A 19,073-nucleotide genomic window follows, 5' to 3' on the forward strand; every position below is an offset into this window, starting at 1 on the left:
CTTCTGTCAAGAGCAGAGTTCTGTTTAGCCTTAACTCTTTTCTCCAAGTCTGTTTTTTTAACTACTGTACTTAGAGGGAGATCTCTGTGTTAAATCAGCCTTCACTCCAGCACCCTCCTCGTTCTATTGGCCCTTCTCCATACTTGGTGCTGTCTGAAGTCATCTTCATTGACTGCGAGGGGCTGGAGTGGTCCACCAGAACTCCCCACTACACGAGTATCACAGAGGACAGCACATCAGTGATGTGTAACTTCTTTTAAAAAATTCTTGACTAAGACTATCTTTCCTGACATCTATGAGGGTTTCTATATGCCTTTTCCACAGCCACCTCATTGTAGCAAATTTTATTAGTTGCAACTTGTATTACCCAAACTTGAAACTCAGTATTTGGAAATTACAAAATACTTCAGATTAAACTGTATTCAATAAAATAATTTTGGGTTCTTTCAAATGTTGAGTTCTCCCTACTTGCTATTCTGTGCCTCATTTTATTAACACACCCAAACCTTCCATAACCTGCAAATTTCATTGGCAAACTACATTACTAACCTTAGCTTGCCTGGCAGCCTGCCACCTTGTTTCTCCCTTTCAGCTGGCTCCTCATTCACTGTATAAACACTCTCTTTTCCTGTATCAAGTCCTAACTCTGTGTGGTACCTCAAGGAATGCTTTGACAAACTCCCAAGAGACCCCCAAAATCTCCTGGGGGGGAAGCATCTTTCAGTAAAAACCAAGAAAGCTTACCAAGGACAAGTAAATATGTCAGAAGAGTTACCTGAGACTAAATCTATTTTGCCTTTTGTCCTAGGTAGGGGCATGGGAAGTTATTTTCAAAGTGTGTTGCAAAGTTACACAAACATTGAGGTTCAGATTAATAGGTTTTCATTGCTTAGCCTATTTTTTTTTGCCTCACTGTGCTTTCTTTAATATTATTCTTAATAGACAAATGGTTGAGCCTGCAATACATTTGTGTTCCCATTTAAGAATTCAAATTATAGCACTAGACCAGCTAAGATGACACAGAAGAGGATGGAAAATGATAATTAAGATTTCTCCACCTATCTAGTTCTTAGGAGGTAATTACAGTTCTCCAAGTTATCACATACCAGCCCAGTTATATAATCCTGTTTTGTTTGTTAAACTCGTTTGAGAGCATTTGACTTGAGCTCTTTCTTAGTCATCTGTAGCACACCCAGAGCAACCAGCCTTTTAAACATTCACACATACACATACAGACTCATAGAGGTGTAATACGTGTTACGCCCACCCTCCGTTGATCTCCCATTAATATAATCTTTTTGTCTGTCAGCAGGGGAATGAGTACGAAGTCAGTCACAGGAGTAAGAGAAATGAGGAGAACAAAACCCAGACAGTTGTACATGGTTTGTTCACGGAATCTTCTTCCCCACCACCCCTTCTCCACTCCCTGTGGTCTAATCCCTAAAACAAGAAACCTGTTCCTGAAATCACTTAACCTCATAAAGAGCTCTAAAGTAATAAAGCTCAAGTTAAATTTAGTATAATCCAGTTTGGACTCACCAGAAATAATATCATCACTATTACAATCAAAAATTGGTTCATGGTACTGTCTGTGTTGTTTGAAGTGAACAAGCCCTGCCCTACAGGACGCCTGTCTTTCCAGAATGCTGCCAGGCCCTGCCAAAAAATGCAACTCAAGGAGCCCTAGCTGGCTCTCCCAACATACTGTCAAGATGTTGATATCTTCTGCCAACCACCACCACCAATGGGTACTTGGAAAGGGAGACTGATGTGCAGCTGCTGTTTTTCTGACATTGACTTACCAAGAGCTTAACTCCAAATATGTCATTTGTTTGTTTTTGTTTCCAAATGACGCTTTTCTGAAACCCATTCTTTTAAGCTGACATCTGTTCCTTCACTGGATTGCATTACATGAAATGCTTGTGTATTTACCAATTACTCACACCTGTACAGCTCATGAAGTTTTCCATGCAGAAGACTGAGGCTTTGAAAAGAAAAAAAGGGAAGTAGTACAGTGGTATTTCCAATGCAGATTACTTTTCTCCTTTTTTTTTTTTTTTAAATACACTTTCACCTGCAGTATGTTCAGATCATAACTGTGATGGAAGTCTCTTATTGCTCTTCAGCTTGGCCCCTAAACAACTGTATTTCCTGTTTGAGTAAGTCTTAATACAAGAAATTGGCTGATCTACTTCTTTTTTCCTTTTTAATATTACTGGTCCTGGGAAGATTCCTTTCATTATAATGATAACTAGTCAAGTAATTTTATTCTATTAAAAAACAAAACCAAACCATTTTGACCATAATTTTCCCTTCAAAATAATTTATGAAGCAGTACCTCTTGGCCTTTTATTTGTATAAATTATACAACAACTATAGTTTTTTTTAAACAATGAGATGAGTCTGTATTTAGTACTTCAATCATCGTTCTCAGGGTTGGAAAAGTCTCCGATACTGATGGTAGGCTCTTGTAAGAAGGTGAAATACTGAAAAATCAGAAAAAAATAAAATTATTTCTCTTCTGATTAGTTTTTTGATTTAGATGGAAGTTAGCACATTAGCTTATATTTTTTTTCATCCCCTTCTCCAACAAATTTGGGACTTGAAGTCAGAAATCTGTTGCCCACACCCAGCTCTTGCTTCTCATGACTCCTCACTCACTATACAGAATGAAAATAATGACTACATAAACGAGCCTTTGGAAGTGTCAGAAGTTAAAGCAAAATTTAATTCCTTTAAGTCTTCAAGCCTTACCTTACTCACTATTATTCTTCTACCACAGACAAATTAGCCACTCAGGTTAATTACCTTCAAATTACTACTTCAAGTCCTTTGGGCTGTGGTTCTACAGATATTTTTCTCAGCATCAAGCAAAGCCAGCTTTAGCATTTTCTCCACCCTCGCTCATTCCTCACACATTATTACATCTCTCAAACAAGCCAGCAATACTATCAGTGGGATTATGCTACAAAATGTCTAGTTTAAAAATAAATTTTGGTTTCACCAATGTTATTTTTAAGACAAATCAGTTCCCTGATCTGGTTTGTTACAGATTCCCACAAACTTCAACAGTACAATTGAAAGGGTCAGAAGCATACAGGTGGCACTGATATGGCTTAAGCTGACTTTGCTTCCAAGAGAGAAGTTCCCCTTTGGTAAAGATATGTCTTAAAAAAAACCAAAACAAAAAACACACACCAAGAAAAAAACCCATGAACAGAGGATTAAGAAAAAAGTTGAGTATATAAATTGGGAGATTTACAGTAAAAAAAAAATTGTGGGAACCATAAATATTTTAAATTTCCAAGACAACCAAGTCACAATATTTGTGCAGATTATTTTTAATAAAAACCGCAACTTGTTACACTGTAGTTTAAAAATGTCACTCCTTAATAAACGCTGAATTTGACTGTATTTACATGCAGATTTTTAGCCTGAGTCTGACAAAGATGTCCTGTTGCAAAGCTGCTGTTAGGTCAAAGCCTTCTCTTCTCCAGGCTGAACAAGCCCAGTTCACTCCTGTTCAGGCATGTGCTCCAGCCCCCTGACTGTGCTGGTGACTCTCTACTGAATTTGCTCCAGTTTATCTTTACTGCAGCTGCCCCCAAACTGGATACAGTATTCTAGGTGTGGTCTAAAATGTTGAGTACCCCCTAAATCTGATTATCCAAACAGCTTTTTACCCATCCAGCTGTCCATTCATCCAGATCATAATGTGCTATCTTGGTATGAGAGTATTGTGGGAGTCCTTGCTGAAGTAAAAATAAACATCAATTGCTCTCTTCTCATCCCCAAATCTAGTAATTTTATCACAGACAGCAATCATATTGTGTCACACAACATTTAGTAAACCCATGTTGACTGTCCTCCATCACCTTCTTCCTCATTTACCCTGAAATGCTTTCCTAGAGGACTCACTTCGTTACTTTCCCAGGGACCAAAGTGAGGCTGACCAGCCTACACTTTTCCTGGGTTGGCCCTTCTGGCCTTCTTGAAGACAGATGCAAGATTTCCTTTCCTGCAGTCACCAAGAATGTCCCCTGATGTGCAAAACCTTTCAGAGATTACAGATGGCCTTGTAAGGACATTGGCCAGTTCTCTCAGCACCCTTTAAGTGTCTTGACCCTGACTTGAAGGATACTAGAACTGGTTTTGTCTCTGGCCTGATATTTAGATTTTGTATGAGGAATATCCACTAAAGGAACAAATGAAATGCATCAGATTGATAATATTGACAAGAAATTAATCTGTATTCAAAAATCAATTCATATGAAAATCAAAATTTTAAAGCATTATACAAAAGTCATGCAGTTATACTAAGTAAGGTAATTCTGTATATTCAAACCTGCCATCTACTTTGAAAATACTCTCCAAATTAAAATAGCACTAAAGGATAAGTAAATGACTTTTGATGCATAGTTTGAAGAGATCCATGGAAATGGAGATGGATCCATGGGAATGCAAAAAAAAACCCAAAACCCCAAGTTAAAATTTTCCCCTGCTTTTTTCACTCTATTGCCAGATTTAGTAACGATAAAATAATAATAATAAAAAGTCAAATTTGACCACTGGACAAAATGAAGCAAATATTAACCCAACTATTTTTCTCAGAGGATGACAATCACATAACTGAAAGTCTGGACTTCTAACTACTCTGTTAGACTAGAAATAAACTACTGTGTTTGTAAATTCAAATCTTGTCTTATCAATGCCTAAACAGTGATAAAAATACACTGAATCATTTACCAAACTCATAATTTCTAAGTAACGGTTTTTAGTATAGGTTTACATTTTAGATATAAAATCTTAATATTTTATTTCACCACCCCCCATCTGAACAAAAATATTTACCTTTTTAGATTCATCCAGCTCCTTGCTATTTTGCTAAAAGCTTCAGACCCTGGTGCTGTCATTGCTTCAAAATCAACCAGCTGAAAACACAACAAAATAAAAAAGATCTTAAGAAATTGTAGAAGTTTTAAGTTCTCTAATTTCAGGAAGTTAATCCTCAAATATTCTTAGCATAAATTCAACTTTAAAACCATATCCTTCCTTTTGTAACAAAATCATTACTTATTTGTTTATCTCTTAACAAAATATTTATACTAATGAGTCAGCACCAGAAAATATTGACTGTCTTCTGGCCTTTATTACAATGTCCAAATAAGATGGCGATATTTCTCATTCCTACTTATTATATTCTGCAAAAGATTGTATCACATGATTGATAGAGTCATATTAGGCTTTCCAGGCATTCTGTATTACTTCTTTTCACAATGTGAAGACAGGATTAAGCTTACTAACTAGTCAGTGCCTAGAGTACTTTGTCCTTCATCACAAGTTTGGAAGTCAGCATGCATGCCAGGCACTGAAACTCTCTGCAGCTGTGCATACCACCCCCCCTCCCCAACCAATACTGGAAGCTACACTGGCCATGGCTACTGACTGCCCTACCAGGCAATACCAAGACTCTTGACTACTCGGCACCTTTGTCTTCAGTCTGATAATGCATGCTGTCATAAGCTTGGGACCAGAAATACCCTTCTAAGGAACGTGGGGAAAAAAAAATAAAATCCCAGTTTCATTCAACTGGTGAAAACAATTCCTTCCAAGTGGTTAAAGTTTTTCAAAAAAAATTGTTTTGTTCCAATTCAGGCACTCTGTTTCAGGAAAAACCTTCAAATGTAAAAACATCCCTAAAGCTTCCCCTAAGTCAGAAGTCCTGCTTTTTAGTAATCCTGAAACTCTGCTTGCTTGCATAAAATCAGTCTAACAAAATACACTACCCTATTAAGTCCTAAGATGCATAAGAAAGCCCACATCAGTGTTTTACCTCAGCTTAAACTCTCACAGAAGGGTGAAGATAGGAAGTTAATGGCACACTGAAAAGGATTTAGCTTTCTTACTGCTAAGCAAGTGCAGTTTGCTTTTAAAAAGCTACTAGGAGTTCATTGTATCCAAAGGACAAACTTAATTGTTTTCAGGGCTTTCTAGAACAAAAGGGAAAGTTGCTCTTTCTTCAGTCACCCATGCAGGACATTTTCTTCAACAACTTTGATTCACACTGGAATTTCACTGATTCTTTTGACAGTACATTAAAGAGACAGAGGTGCTCTCACTCCTTTCATGCTGAAAAGGTAATACAGCTAACAGACCAGTAGCTGAATAAAGAAAGGGAAACCCTTTATTGTGCAAAGTGGTATAATATTCAAATCCAGTCACTTAAAAACTGGGACTTGTTTTAAATTAAGCAGAACACAGAGGGGAAGGAGAAATCAAGAGATGCTGCACATACATTTCTACTTACCAAGACCTAAATGTTCTGCAACACATTGAGAGCAAAGACAGAAAATTTCTGTTGTGTGCCAGAAGGGTCACTAATTCCGCCCAAGTATTCCCAGAGCCCTTCTCAAAGAACGCCAGAAAGAGCAGCTCAGCACACTAGAAATGCTTCAGTTACAAATGTGTAATTACTGTGAGACACAAACTGCTACAGTTTGACTAACCAGAATTACTGCACATGCGATCTCTAAATCTCACCTGCTATCACAGAACAGCAATTAAATTTTCAAGACTCTCTCAGGCTGCAAGACACCATAGTATGCAGCTAATACATCTCCAGTAAACAAGTGTGCAACTTCTGTTCATTCTTACAGCTCCTTCCTCACGTTTACAAGTATGACTTCCTCCATCAAGGCTAACCCAGTGTATTTTGATACTTGCCTTTCCTTTAGGGATTTTTCCTGATACTTCTTTTCCACTTGCCATTAGTGCTCCCATGATCACTGAATAAGCTATCACACTAAAAAAACAAACAAACAAAAAAACCAACAAACATAGTGCAGTCGAAGTCTTTCCATAATGCTATTTCAGACTGCACAACAAATAGAATATAGTACTGTTTCATAGAAGGCTAGTAAAATTACTGTGCTAGTTACTTTATTTTAGAAGTAAAAAAAAGCATGAAACACTTAAAAAAGTGAAATCACTGTTACTTTCCAACACCACTGGAATGAAGTTATAATCCCATGGAGTTTAACTACTGAAGAGCACTGTTTCTACAGTAGTCAGAATCATTATTTCAGACTTACAAGTTCATAAGACTCCATAGAGACGAAAACAAAGCAAACCCCTGTTCCCAAGAAGATCAGCGGTAGCCCAGAAGTTACAAACTCTACTGCAACAGAGCTAGCAGCACTGCAAAGATGTTCAGTTACTTAACTTTTTTTAATTTAACTTTTTTTTTTCAATTGTGAAACTCAGACAGAATTTCTGTTAATTTTTATATTCTGTAAGATAAAGGCAAAGTCTGACTATAAAAATGAAGTCTCAGAATTTTTTAAAATTTTATTTTCTACTGAACTGTGTTTAATAATAAGCTAAAAGATCTTAAGTACTTTGCGGGACAGAGAGTCCTAATACTCTTAGATGTAGCCAGGTTTGAATTAAAATAGAATTTCAGTTGAAAAGATCTGTGACATATGGGACTTTATTCTAGGGTTTCATTTGGTGACCATAACAGTTGCAATGAATTACTAAAATAATATTTTAGTGTATTTTATTAATATAAGTTATCTCAAAGTATATTTCATCCTAAATACATGTTTCAGTAAAGCTTCTTGAGTGAAATTACAGTGGTGTAACATAATATGGATGAGGAACCCAAGCATTACAATTTAAAAATTACACTTTTCAATCTGTGAGCTGAAGTCTATACAGACTACTCATCATCTGAAATACACATGCAGCTATAAATAGTTACCATCAACAATTACAAACTAGCTTTTAAAACAGTACTAAGTAAGTACCCATCGTCATGGCAGCACAAAATGAGATGCTGCACAGGACAGACAGCTCAACCCAGAGCTTTTTTAGCATTTTTTATATTTAAAAATATATTAAGATACTGCAACACATGGACATTTTACAGCATGCATTCAAAATAACAGACATGATAAAGACAATCACTCACCTAGAGCCTCTTGAAAGTGGCATTAAATTATAGAAGTAATAAACTAATGACAGGATCAAATTGCAAACAGCATCTACTTCCTAAGCAAGGGAAAAAAAAGTGAATTAAAGATAATTTAATAGTCAGGTAATACCATATAAAGGAACACATACTGGAAAGTCTTACAGTACTGTGATGATTTTTTTTTTAAAGAACAATTTCAAACGTGAAAAATGTCAAGCTGAGAAGCTGAAATCTGACTAAGATGTTTAAGGAAATTATTTTGTTGTACCTTTAAAATTTAGGTGAAAACAGTTCATCTACACTGTGTTAAAGGATAAAAAAATGGAATGCACAAGCTCAAATGTTGTCAGATTCTCACTGCAATACAAATCAAACCAAACACAATTCTAGTGCTTCTCATGAATCTGTGTTACTTCTCATTTTACGTGTAGCCACTCTGAATCAAATCCCAAGCAGTGCTTATAAGGATGATGAAACATGAGGAAAAAAAAGGAAATAAGGAGAAGACAAAAAAAAGGAACACACTGTGATATTGAGACGTCTGGACTCTATTACTGCAGCAAAGCATAGGAAATTTTGAAGTAACAGAATTATGGCAGCTTCTGATGGTATTTTTCATAATTGAGTTTAAACAAGCAGTCAGTTTTATTACTTACGATCTCTGTCAAAATTATTAGAACACTGACTTAAACAGAAGCTATAAAAACACAGCATTTTATCAAAGAATTCACCATTTCCATTAACACAGCCTTACCCCCAGCTCTGCAGACAGAATTAGAACTTTTCCTTTAGCTGTTAGATCCTTATATAGCGCATCTATTTCTGCATGATACAGCTGAGTTCTCTCTTCTGTTGTCTGAGTTTCTACCGAAAATAGTATGTTCCCCACTCTGTCAAGTAGATGAAACAAGAAAGGAGGTAAGACTTTTATTTTTTTTAACAGAACTTGATGTATAATCTAATATCCAGAGCAAGGTACAAATGTAGTACAGTTAAATAACACATCATAACCTCTTTCCTATAATTTTTTCTTAAGCAGGAGATTATGTGCGTTGCCCCCCTTTTAGGTAAAAAACACAAAAAATCCCCCACAGAATTAAAAATGTTTTGTCACATTGTAAGTTTGTCTGAAAGAATACACAAAGATTGCTGTGTAATCACAGATGAAGTATTTCCATTGAAGAATACCTGATAAGGATTACTGTTTCACCTAAAGTATAGGCAAAAAATAAGAAACATTGCATTTTAAAACACCTTCACAGGCTTGAGATTTTTGTACAGAACGGAAAGTGTAGTTTTGTTAACTTCTGAACTACCAAAATGGAATTGTTTTGGTATAAAAGCATAGTTATAAACTATGGATCCAAACAGACTGACCGATACAGAACAAGGTTTGTGCAGAACAAAGTTAGACATGAAAATATTTTCCCCAAAACAGTGGGGCCATACATTTAATGCCATTCACCTATGTAGGCATATGATTTAGAATGTAAAATTAAAAGCCAAGAGATATGTTAACATTTTAGAAGATAAGTCTGGCTTCCATGCCACTCATTGGAAGCACATGAGTTTTCGGAATGCATAGAATTTTAAATTCCATAAGTCAAAGTTCTTAGTTAGTAGTAGGACAGAGCTTCTGTGCTTCAGATTAATGTTCATGCTTCAGGCGGACAAGGAGCCAGTATCCATGAAGTGAGAAATTTACTATCTTACCTAAAGAGTGGTGCAAAACCTCCTGATTGTATCCTCATACATTCAGGTACTATCTAGCTTGGCATTTTATACTATAAGATGAATAACAAAATCTCTCTTCACTTCTGAGCTATATGTTAAGAGCATCTGGGCCTACTCCCTCACTGTTACATTCCCTCTGTTAGGGAACAGAAACAGAATCAGAAGTCCTCAAATTACACATTTTTTTAGTTATTTACAAAAACACCACTAATGACAAACAAAACCTGCTTTATGCCAGTAGAAATGGCATTTGAGAAGATTAATTGCTATCACTTAATCATTACTTAATGTACCTAAACCCCTCAAGATAGTAAACATACTTATCTCCCGTTATTGTAATCGTGAATCCATCGTACTCCTTCCCTTGATCCTTGAGGCTGGGGACTTTTGTGTTCACAGTAAACCCATCTCTTGTTTTACTGTTAAACTGCTTTCAAAAGAAAAAAAAAAGTAATATTAGAGTGAACAGAGACAGACTGCCTAGCTATTGTTCTGAAACACCTAAAATACCTGGAGCAGAAATTAAAATGGACAAACTCAGGGAACAGGACAAAAAGTAACTATCAACTACATTGTTTCATTTATTCTTTATTTCTTACTGATCTGAATTCTGAACACTAAATGAGGCATATTGACGTTTATTCTTTATTTCTTACTGATCAGAAATTCTGAACACTAAATGAGGCATATTGACACTGAATTTTATAACTACATAGTGACTATAAAGCAACACTGTTTATGAAAAGCAGTTTGAGTTGTACAGATTTCTCACCAAGTTGCACGTTGATAGTAACTTTTTGGCGTAATAACGTACTGTACAAAGCAGTTTGAGTTGTACAGATTTCTCATCAAGTTGCATGTTGATAGTAACTTTTTGGCGTAATAACGTAAATGCAAAACCAGGAATTTGAGAGCCTGTTTTATGTTTACACTAAGAAGTAGCTGCATTAATCTAAGTGTGTATTCTAGAATACAGCTCACAGCAACAATTTCTGAACTGTGATTCAGTTTTAACTAATGTTTAGCCTAATCAGAAGAAAAATAACCCAAAGTTTAAGAATTTTACAAAGCTACATTATCTAAGCGTAATAATATAGCCAGAGTTGTATAAAACCAGGAAAAACTGTATTTAAGTAGCCCAGCTTTCGACATACAACGTTCCCCAGCTACAAAAAAAAACCAAACTGCATCAATATTAGCAGACGTTCATTTTATACAGGCACTATTAATGACTATTATGCAATAATGTTGAATGAATTACTCAGGCAATTATTTATTTTAAATTAGAACTTGTGATCTAGGATGTTTTGTTTAAAGAGAATCTGCATTTATTTTAAAGAAACAAATCTAAAAGCTTCTAACAGCATTCCACTTCAATACAATTTGGAAAGAGATACGGGAGATTCAAACCAGGGCAAAATGTACAGGTTATGAAAACCAGGAAGAATATTTGCTGCCAGTTGAGCCATTTATTTTGAAATAAGTCATGTATCGTCCATCATCCTCTTGGAGGAACCTACATTTTTAACTCCACTAACAGAATTTTTTCTGGCCTACAAATCAACAGTAGCCATATTAGGTGCTTTACAGGGCCCTATTTGCACATTTGTGTGTCAGCAGGGAACAATTAATTGTGTATCCACCCCAACATCTACTACCTCTTCATCACAAGTTTTGTTTAGGTTCAGTTAGTATCCACTTGGCTTCATCTTTTATGGCCAAGAACAAGAATAATACAAAAAGGACTTAAAAAATTACGGCATGTTCTTTGAAGACACCTATATAAGTAATACATATTTTAAAACCCCATAGAAAAAGTTAGTGCTTGAGCCATGTAGCTTCTGTAAAGATAACTGTAGTGCACAAATGAGTGAGCGCTACTACCATGAACAAACTCAAACCCGGACAGCTCTGTTCTATGGCAACCCATCAGCTTTGCTTACATATGAAATTGCAATATGGACACACCCGATAAGAAGTCAATTGGACTTGCTGATCCTTAAGGTCTTTTCCCACCTTAATGATTCCATGATTCTAAGAAAGCAATGAGTTTGTCTCTATTTAGAATGACTGTTTCTCCCCAAATTTTATTTTATTGTAAATAAAATCCTGTCCAATCCTTTAAAACTAAATACTTTGTAACAGTGTTTCCCCAAACCCAAATACACACTGATCATCTTAGATTAATTTGGAGGAATGGTGGGAGAGGGGGAAGACCTTTTACTTAAACCCAGCTCAAACCTTACTACTTAAGTTGAGCTACAAGTATAAACTATTTTGCACATCATATATCCAAAGCCCTTCTACAAAGGCCACCACCAGCAAGAAGAAAACCTGCAGGTTTCCCCACTCCTTTTTCTGACAGTCTTCCAAAGCACAAGAACACAAACCAAGATTTAATTTCAGATTAGCTCTCAGTCACTATGGGTAACTATTCTCCCCCTTCCCCCTGCCAGCCCCATCACGTATGGACCCACACCAATAAACCTAAGGTAAAAAGAGCTTCCATATTACTAATCTTTTAGATGCACATGTTCAATTTTTTCCTTCACACTGTACAGGCAATACTGTGAGCCCGTTATGGTGGATCTGACCACAAATCCTCCCAGTTGATAAGGCTGGCTTCAAAGAACTCCATTAAACATTTTGTTTTCCTGTCATTTCTTTACCAATTCACAGTTAGGCCAAGCCTTTCAAATATACACCACACGCCCACATGTATCAAAGGGAAGGTCATACCCTACGTGTGCAGATTTGAAATAACCCGAGTTAACATTTCCAAGTATTCATTTTAAGCTTATACACAACGGTTATATTCTGAGAAACTGGATATCTCCCAGAATATGTTTTATTATTTTTATCATTTTTTGAAGTTTTTCTTTAATTTACCTTCATTATGGGAAGAAGATCTTCTACTTTATGTACCTTTTCCAAAGCTTCTCGAACCTCTAATAGTCCTTTTGGATTATTAGCACTGTAAAAAAATCAAATATGGAATCGCAATGGTTGAACACACGTAGCATTTCTGGAAATCCATCTAGCTTTAACCTAATTAGCCATAACGGAATAAGTTATTGAAAGTTATTATTTATTTTCTGAAAATTAGTCCCTTCATACTTGGCCACATGCTCTCCTATTCTTCAAAAATGAATTTCCTCCTATATCAGCTCTGCTTGTTTTTTTCAGCTTCAAACCTCAACTTCAAACTTCAGGTTTATCTTATTCAATTGCTGTTGGCCACTCTAAAGCATTAAACGGTGTTTGCATGAGCGTGTGTAGGCAGCAGGTTGTTTATGAGGAAAGATGGAAGAATAACAGAGTTAACATTAGAAACATTCTCCTCAAAATGTATGCATCCGTCTAGTCTCAAAGCTGTGTAAATGCTAGAGATGCAGGCACAGCTGGACCGTGAAGAAACCTATTGAACTAGTGTTCTGACATTTATTCATTACTGTACCCAGATTTTAAGAACAGAATTATTTTAAAAAATCACAGCACAAATTGCTCTGGTTTAAGGTCAAATGCTGCTGGCTCACTCTGGACAAACTCTGTCCCAGTAGAGGACAGATTTCCCAGCTACTATATAATGTACATATCTTCAGCAACTATCATATATTTTCTAAAATGTAAATGTTTTCAACGGTTACAAGGATTTTCTGCACTTTTTTTAAAATATTTAAGTAGCATGATGAGATTGAAAAACACAACTCAATATTTAATAAAAGTTACCAGGCCAAAGAAAAATTAGACAGTTTAAAGCTAAGAGTTTCTTAATTTTTAATGCTATCAGAACACTCTTGCCACAAATGCACCACAGCTGGGGAAGACATTTAACTCATAAAAAAAAATGACCAAAGTTTGACATATATGCCAACTTCAATTTTCAGATTAACTTTAGTCACATTATTTCATTCAAGATTCTACAACCGTCTTCTCTTCCCGGAAAAAGTCTACCAACCCATCTACGTAACAGGTAGCAAAGATTCTCTGCTCCTTTAAAACTACTTGTCAAACACCAGTTTCAATTAAAATTACTTTCTATATCTTCTTTTATCTTTTTTCTTCATTCCTACTATTTAATAAATGAATCTCAATATTCAGAGAAACTGTACTCTATTCTACCAGGAGCAAATCCAACATCTTTAATAAATCATATTTTTAGAAAGAATTGAGACCCACTTGTGCCAAAACCATGGGTACAAATTCAACACTGTTATACATAGGTATACAATATTTTTTCCTATTAGTTTAAGTTTCTTTACGTAGCAATGAATAGCATGTTGCATTTCCAATAGGAAATCAGATAATTATAGATACTAAGAAAACTGGAACTTATTAAAATTATGAAAATAACCCTCAGACTTTCTGAAGTGAATATTACGTAAATTTCAAATCAGTACTACCAGGGGAGTGAAGTGTGTGTGTGGGGGGGAATCAGTAATTTACCCATGATAGACAAGGATCCTGTCTTTGATAAAATGAAGAATTTTCTCAAAATATTCCAGGTACCGCATGTTAATAACCTGTCCCCTACAAAGAAAACAAAAGCTTTTTAAAGTCTTGTTTTTCAACTCAACATTCCAAGGATAACACACAAATATTACACACTAATATTTGGCAGAATTTTATCCACAGATGCTTTGTGAATTAAAGGAAAGAACTGGAAGTTTGTGTGAAGTGGTGAATTACCCATCCTCCATTTTGAATATAGATTCCATCATGAACTTGTCATGTATCATCAGTGAAATGTATTTTATCAGAGAACAACGTATTTCCCCATTTTCAGTAGGCCCATGTCCAGTAAGTCTTATCTATATGATAATTATCAATTTTTACAAGGATATAATATTTCTTAAACAGATATTTACCATCATAAATATTGCAGAACTAGGAGAGAATTCTCAGTCCGCACATTGATTTACTTTGAGAACCAACACTCTCCAGTTTACATGTTTGCCAATATATATGCTGATCTGCTCTGACAGTCCACATACTTTTTTTTTTTTAATTCACCTACCTCCCTCTATATTGAAGTAATTTTTCTTAGACTCCTAACAGTTACAAGTAGTAACTGTCAAACAAAAACATCAAAAGGGTGGTGTTTTTTCCCTTGGACTATTTAAGGAAAAAAATTACATTATAATCTCGGCAGAAACCTGCTAGGATTATAACCACTCTGAGAGGAAAATTTACATACCATTATTGTATTTGTAGGAGTCCTTCCTCTTCTCCCAGTCTACAAAACAAGATTTTATAAAGCAAACGTTATCGCTCTCTGAGCAAGCAAACCACTGTCAATCACAGGAAGGTGTGTAAACCCAGCTTTCTTTCCACTCTAAGTGATTTTCGGCAGCTTAAGTCCCTGTCTAAGGTCTCACTTGACAGTCTCACACTTTAGTAGGCTTAGTCTCAGAATAATGTCAGAATCACTCTTTAAAAACTGATAAGAACACATATACATATCTGCATACAGGAAAGGGAGGGAGGGAAAGCAGAAGGATGAAGACAAATCTATATACATAATTTGCCCTTGTTGTACGTCCCATCATTTTCCATCTGTATTTAAAAAAAATCTGTACAACAAGCAGAAGCGTGTCAGTATAAGGAACTGGATTCTCCTTTAGTGGCATCTTGGAAAATACATCCAAAGCAGAGCTTTCTTTCTGTAAGACCATCTAGAAGCAGCATCATCATCAAGAAAAGACTTTTGGTGGGTGGTCAGTGCTTTGTGTTTATTCCCACTCTTTCTCCTTGTTTAATAAACACTACCACCAAGAATTTAAAAGTAGCAGTGCTCCAGAGAGTGTCTTCATTTGTTTTGTAAGATTGAGTATATTGTTGATGTTTAGCTGATCCCAAATCCTTGTTTTGCCTATGAAAATAACTTATGCTTTCAAAAACGTTTTCTCTACTTTAAAAGAAACTCAGTAGCTTTGATCATGTAAGCCAGAAAGGAGACAAGCCAAAGTCGCACTTGTCTAAAGACCCACGAAGTAGTGACAGCCAGTACACTTGCATCTCGATAATGTTAAGAGCTGGAAGCCTATCAAACATTGTGAAGTGCAAAATGTTTCTTACACACCTTTAACAAAAGGTCCCCAAATTCACTCAAAACAAACAAAAAGTTTCGTTTTCTGACACTCTCCAAACATTTTGCCACTCTGGAAAAGAGTCTTCAGTTCAGCAGTCACTGAATGCTAATGTCTCCATGCCAAGACTTATTTGACAGGAATTACTGAACAATAATGGACTTTGAATGCAAAGAATTCTAAGTAAAGAAAAAGGTTACATTAACAGATACCTAATCCAAATATTTTTTGCACACAGAAATTACTGGTGTACAATTTAGACCAAACAAAAACGAGAGACAGCTTGAGCTCAGCATGACTAGATCTGTTATGAATACTAAAAGAACAACCAGCTGCTATTGTTACACTTCTAATTTGACTGAACAGCTTATATCTTTGTACATAACCATGAAGGCTGCCATTTGTCAACCTAAATAATCTACTGTTACACCTGGTTTTCAGGTAGCCATGCTACAGACAGAATTCAGCCTTAGTCATACAGTTATGAGAATAACTTTCAAATCAAGCCAAATATAATGTAATGGATGTATACCTGAAAAACAGTCAAAAGATCATAATGTGATCTCAATTATCAACAAAAAGCTGTTAGCTCTGTAGCCTATTAATATCTTCAATCAGCAGCCATTTCATAGTTGAGTAATGCAAGACAGATTATACAGATCAGTATAATCCATTAAGAGTACATTGTAATTTAGAAATCATAACAGACTAGAATATGTTTCAAAAATAAAATAATTTTTAAAAACCCTATTACCATATAATATATTAATTTCTTTTATCCCTCACCTCATGTGAAATCATCGTTAGGGAATCCAAAAGTAGAAACAAATCACTACAGAAAGCTGACCAATGAAAGCAGCTGTTACTTTGGATGCAAAATGATCAAACAAGTACAGGTTTCCAGAATCAAAAAGGACGCAATCACCAACCACTACTAAAGTATGATCAGCTCCTAAGGCAGCTGTATTTAGACTGCTTCGAATCTATTTTTCCTTCCGAAAAAGTGCCAAATCAATAGTTTTCAGAGAACTACTACCTAGCTACTAAAAAAGCATGGCCAAAATGCTGATGAGATCCCCAAAAGTCAAGGCCAAGCCAAAACCAAAAGGTTAGAATTAGATACACCACAGGCCTACCATTCTGAATGTTCATGAAGCTTATTTCAGATTTCTATGAAATCACCAAAATAGCTGGAATAGTAAATCATGAGTTTTGCTAGCATTCCCCGATGAGAGGAAAACAAGTAAAGTACTTTGGCCAGTGAAAAACAAGAGTTGCTGATGCAAAGATCCTGTATAGGAACACACATTTCCCCAGATTAAATGTTCAATGTTATTTTCAGCATGGTAACCACGTGTTATTACATGAAAGCCCTTCTGCCAGCACAGATCACCTAGAAATGGGGCTCTGACTCACCCATTTAAAATAAAACCAGGAAAAAACAGATGAAGTATGGAACACATCCTTATCACAAAGTCAGATGGTTGTGGTTTCTGCTGCATCGTACATGTGAGAAGAGAGAAATGCATCAACAGCAAAGATGGACAGAGCTTGAAGCCCAAATGTAACACTTGGCTTGAAGGAAGACAGAAGCTTGAGCATAAGCCTGTTCAAGAAGCAGCACATCCTATGAGGCAACCACTGATCTGCATAGGAGTTTAACACTACATTGTAACCACTACCTGAAGTAAAGCAGAGGCTGCTAAGGTCCATTCCATAGAGTGGAAGGACCAACATGGACAAATTCTCATTAGCCTCTGTATGGGAACATTAGAATATCACTATTTTTCTCTGCCTGAAATAATTCTTGAGAAGGCTTTGCTTCCCTTACACTCTTTTTTCCACACAGCTTCTCAAAAAAAGAAAGAAATAGATATAAAAGCAGAATGACAGATCAAAGATTCAGTGCTTCCCATGGGGGGAGAAGGGGGATGGAAAAAGGGAAATAAGATGGAAACCTGGCTACGAATTTGCTTACACGAACACACTCTGCTCCTGTGATTGACAGTGATGCTGCCACATTGAGTCTCTCACACTTCTACCACTTCATGGAAGGTAGGCACTGTCATGACTACAACACTGAGTCTTGCAGCATGGGAGAAGATGGAACGTACAACAGTGGTTTAATCTTTAAAATTTTACCTTTGTTTGAAAGTGCAACTGTTACCTTTCACAGGTTACCTATTTTGTCATTTTTGCTTTACTTTGGCCTGCTTTGAAAACAACTAAAAGAACTATGTTTTTCCTCTCTGTTGTAAATTGGTATTAAAGCTAACAGAACAGCATTGTTTCATTGCTGCTGCCACTATCTTCAAGAAGCAGCATTTGCAAAAATTACAACTATGATGAACTTTACCTTAAATGTAAAAATTAGATTATTTGGGAATTAAAAACAGCACATAAAAATATGCATCTTCTGCATCCTAGTTAGATCTTGCTATAACTCAGTTGTACAACTGAAATTCAGGAAAAAGAAGAGATGTCATTAGGGAAAATCTGAGGTACACAAAACCCAAATGTTCCATTAGAAAATATAAAATAAGTATTACAGTAAAACAATAAGCACATATACTATCAATATTGTAATATGCTGTTTCATGGAGAGCCGGTAAGTTCTGGTACAATCTCTTAGTGTGCGAGTGAAGGTTGTTTGGTAAAACTCTCATACCTGATTAAGTTAATGTGATTATTGAAACCTCTGCTAAGGCTTCGGGCAGGCATTTGGTCCAACCAAAGCACAGGCTGGTCAGGGTCAGCTATCCTGCGAAGACAAACAACATTAATATTGGGACACATTTCACTACAGGTAATTTTTAATTGAGCTTTGTTCACACGCAGAATAATTTTAGGCAAAAGCTAGAATTCAGAGATCATAAAAAAAGGTCTTTCTTTATTGAAACACAGGTATGATTTTCATCAGAAAAAAAAACCAACTCATAAGCGTTTCATGTTTCTGAGAGTCTGAAATAATTAGTTATTAATAGCCTAAGCTCCAACATATCCTATGGTCTTTCACAGCTTTGTCTCAACCAGAAAATGCTATTCCCAACTCTTTCTCTCTTTCAAAAAAAAAAAAAAAAGGAGTATTTTCAGAAGTACACTCCTTCTACCTAAATCATCCTTCTCTTCTATCAGCACACTTTCGAGTTACAGAGTGGTAGCAAGTGTTCATTTTCTCCTGACTTCAGACCATTGCTTAGCTAAAGCATACATCATTATCGCAACCAACACAAGGCTTATTCTCTCCTTTTACCATTACCTTCGCCACTTTACAG

The 19,073-nt window shown here is 35.9% G+C and overlaps 1 protein-coding gene across 1 annotated transcript; it reads right to left on the reverse strand.

Annotated features, from left to right (window-relative positions):
* Positions 1-2,341: 2,341 nt before the first annotated feature.
* On the reverse strand, positions 2,342-19,067 carry LOC104469419 (tetratricopeptide repeat protein 13-like). The gene is made up of 10 exons (XM_010083911.1): positions 19,058-19,067; positions 18,467-18,559; positions 14,156-14,239; positions 12,599-12,683; positions 10,030-10,139; positions 8,730-8,865; positions 7,973-8,052; positions 6,724-6,802; positions 4,852-4,931; positions 2,342-2,486 (listed from the first exon to the last, which is right to left on the reverse strand). The coding sequence occupies exons 2-10, from the start codon at positions 18,517-18,519 to the stop codon at positions 2,363-2,365; spliced, it is 831 nt and encodes a 276-aa protein (XP_010082213.1). The 5' UTR covers positions 18,520-18,559; positions 19,058-19,067; the 3' UTR covers positions 2,342-2,362.
* Positions 19,068-19,073: the final 6 nt, after the last annotated feature.

The sequence above is a fragment of the Pterocles gutturalis genome, unplaced genomic scaffold, assembly GCF_000699245.1.
Source record: "Pterocles gutturalis isolate BGI_N339 unplaced genomic scaffold, ASM69924v1 scaffold15875, whole genome shotgun sequence".
NCBI lineage: Eukaryota > Metazoa > Chordata > Aves > Pterocliformes > Pteroclidae > Pterocles > Pterocles gutturalis.

Excerpts from the sequence above, each read along its gene's own strand:
- LOC104469419 (XM_010083911.1), bottom strand. The coding sequence starts at position 18,519 with ATGCCTGCCCGAAGCCTTAGCAGAGGTTTCAATAATCACATTAACTTA. Across the intron at positions 12,684-14,155 it reads AGGATCCTTGTCTATCATGG|TGCTAATAATCCAAAAGGAC; the intron begins GTAAATTACTGA and ends ATTTTTTTACAG. Across the intron at positions 10,140-12,598 it reads ATCTTCTTCCCATAATGAAG|CAGTTTAACAGTAAAACAAG; the intron begins GTAAATTAAAGA and ends TTCTTTTGAAAG.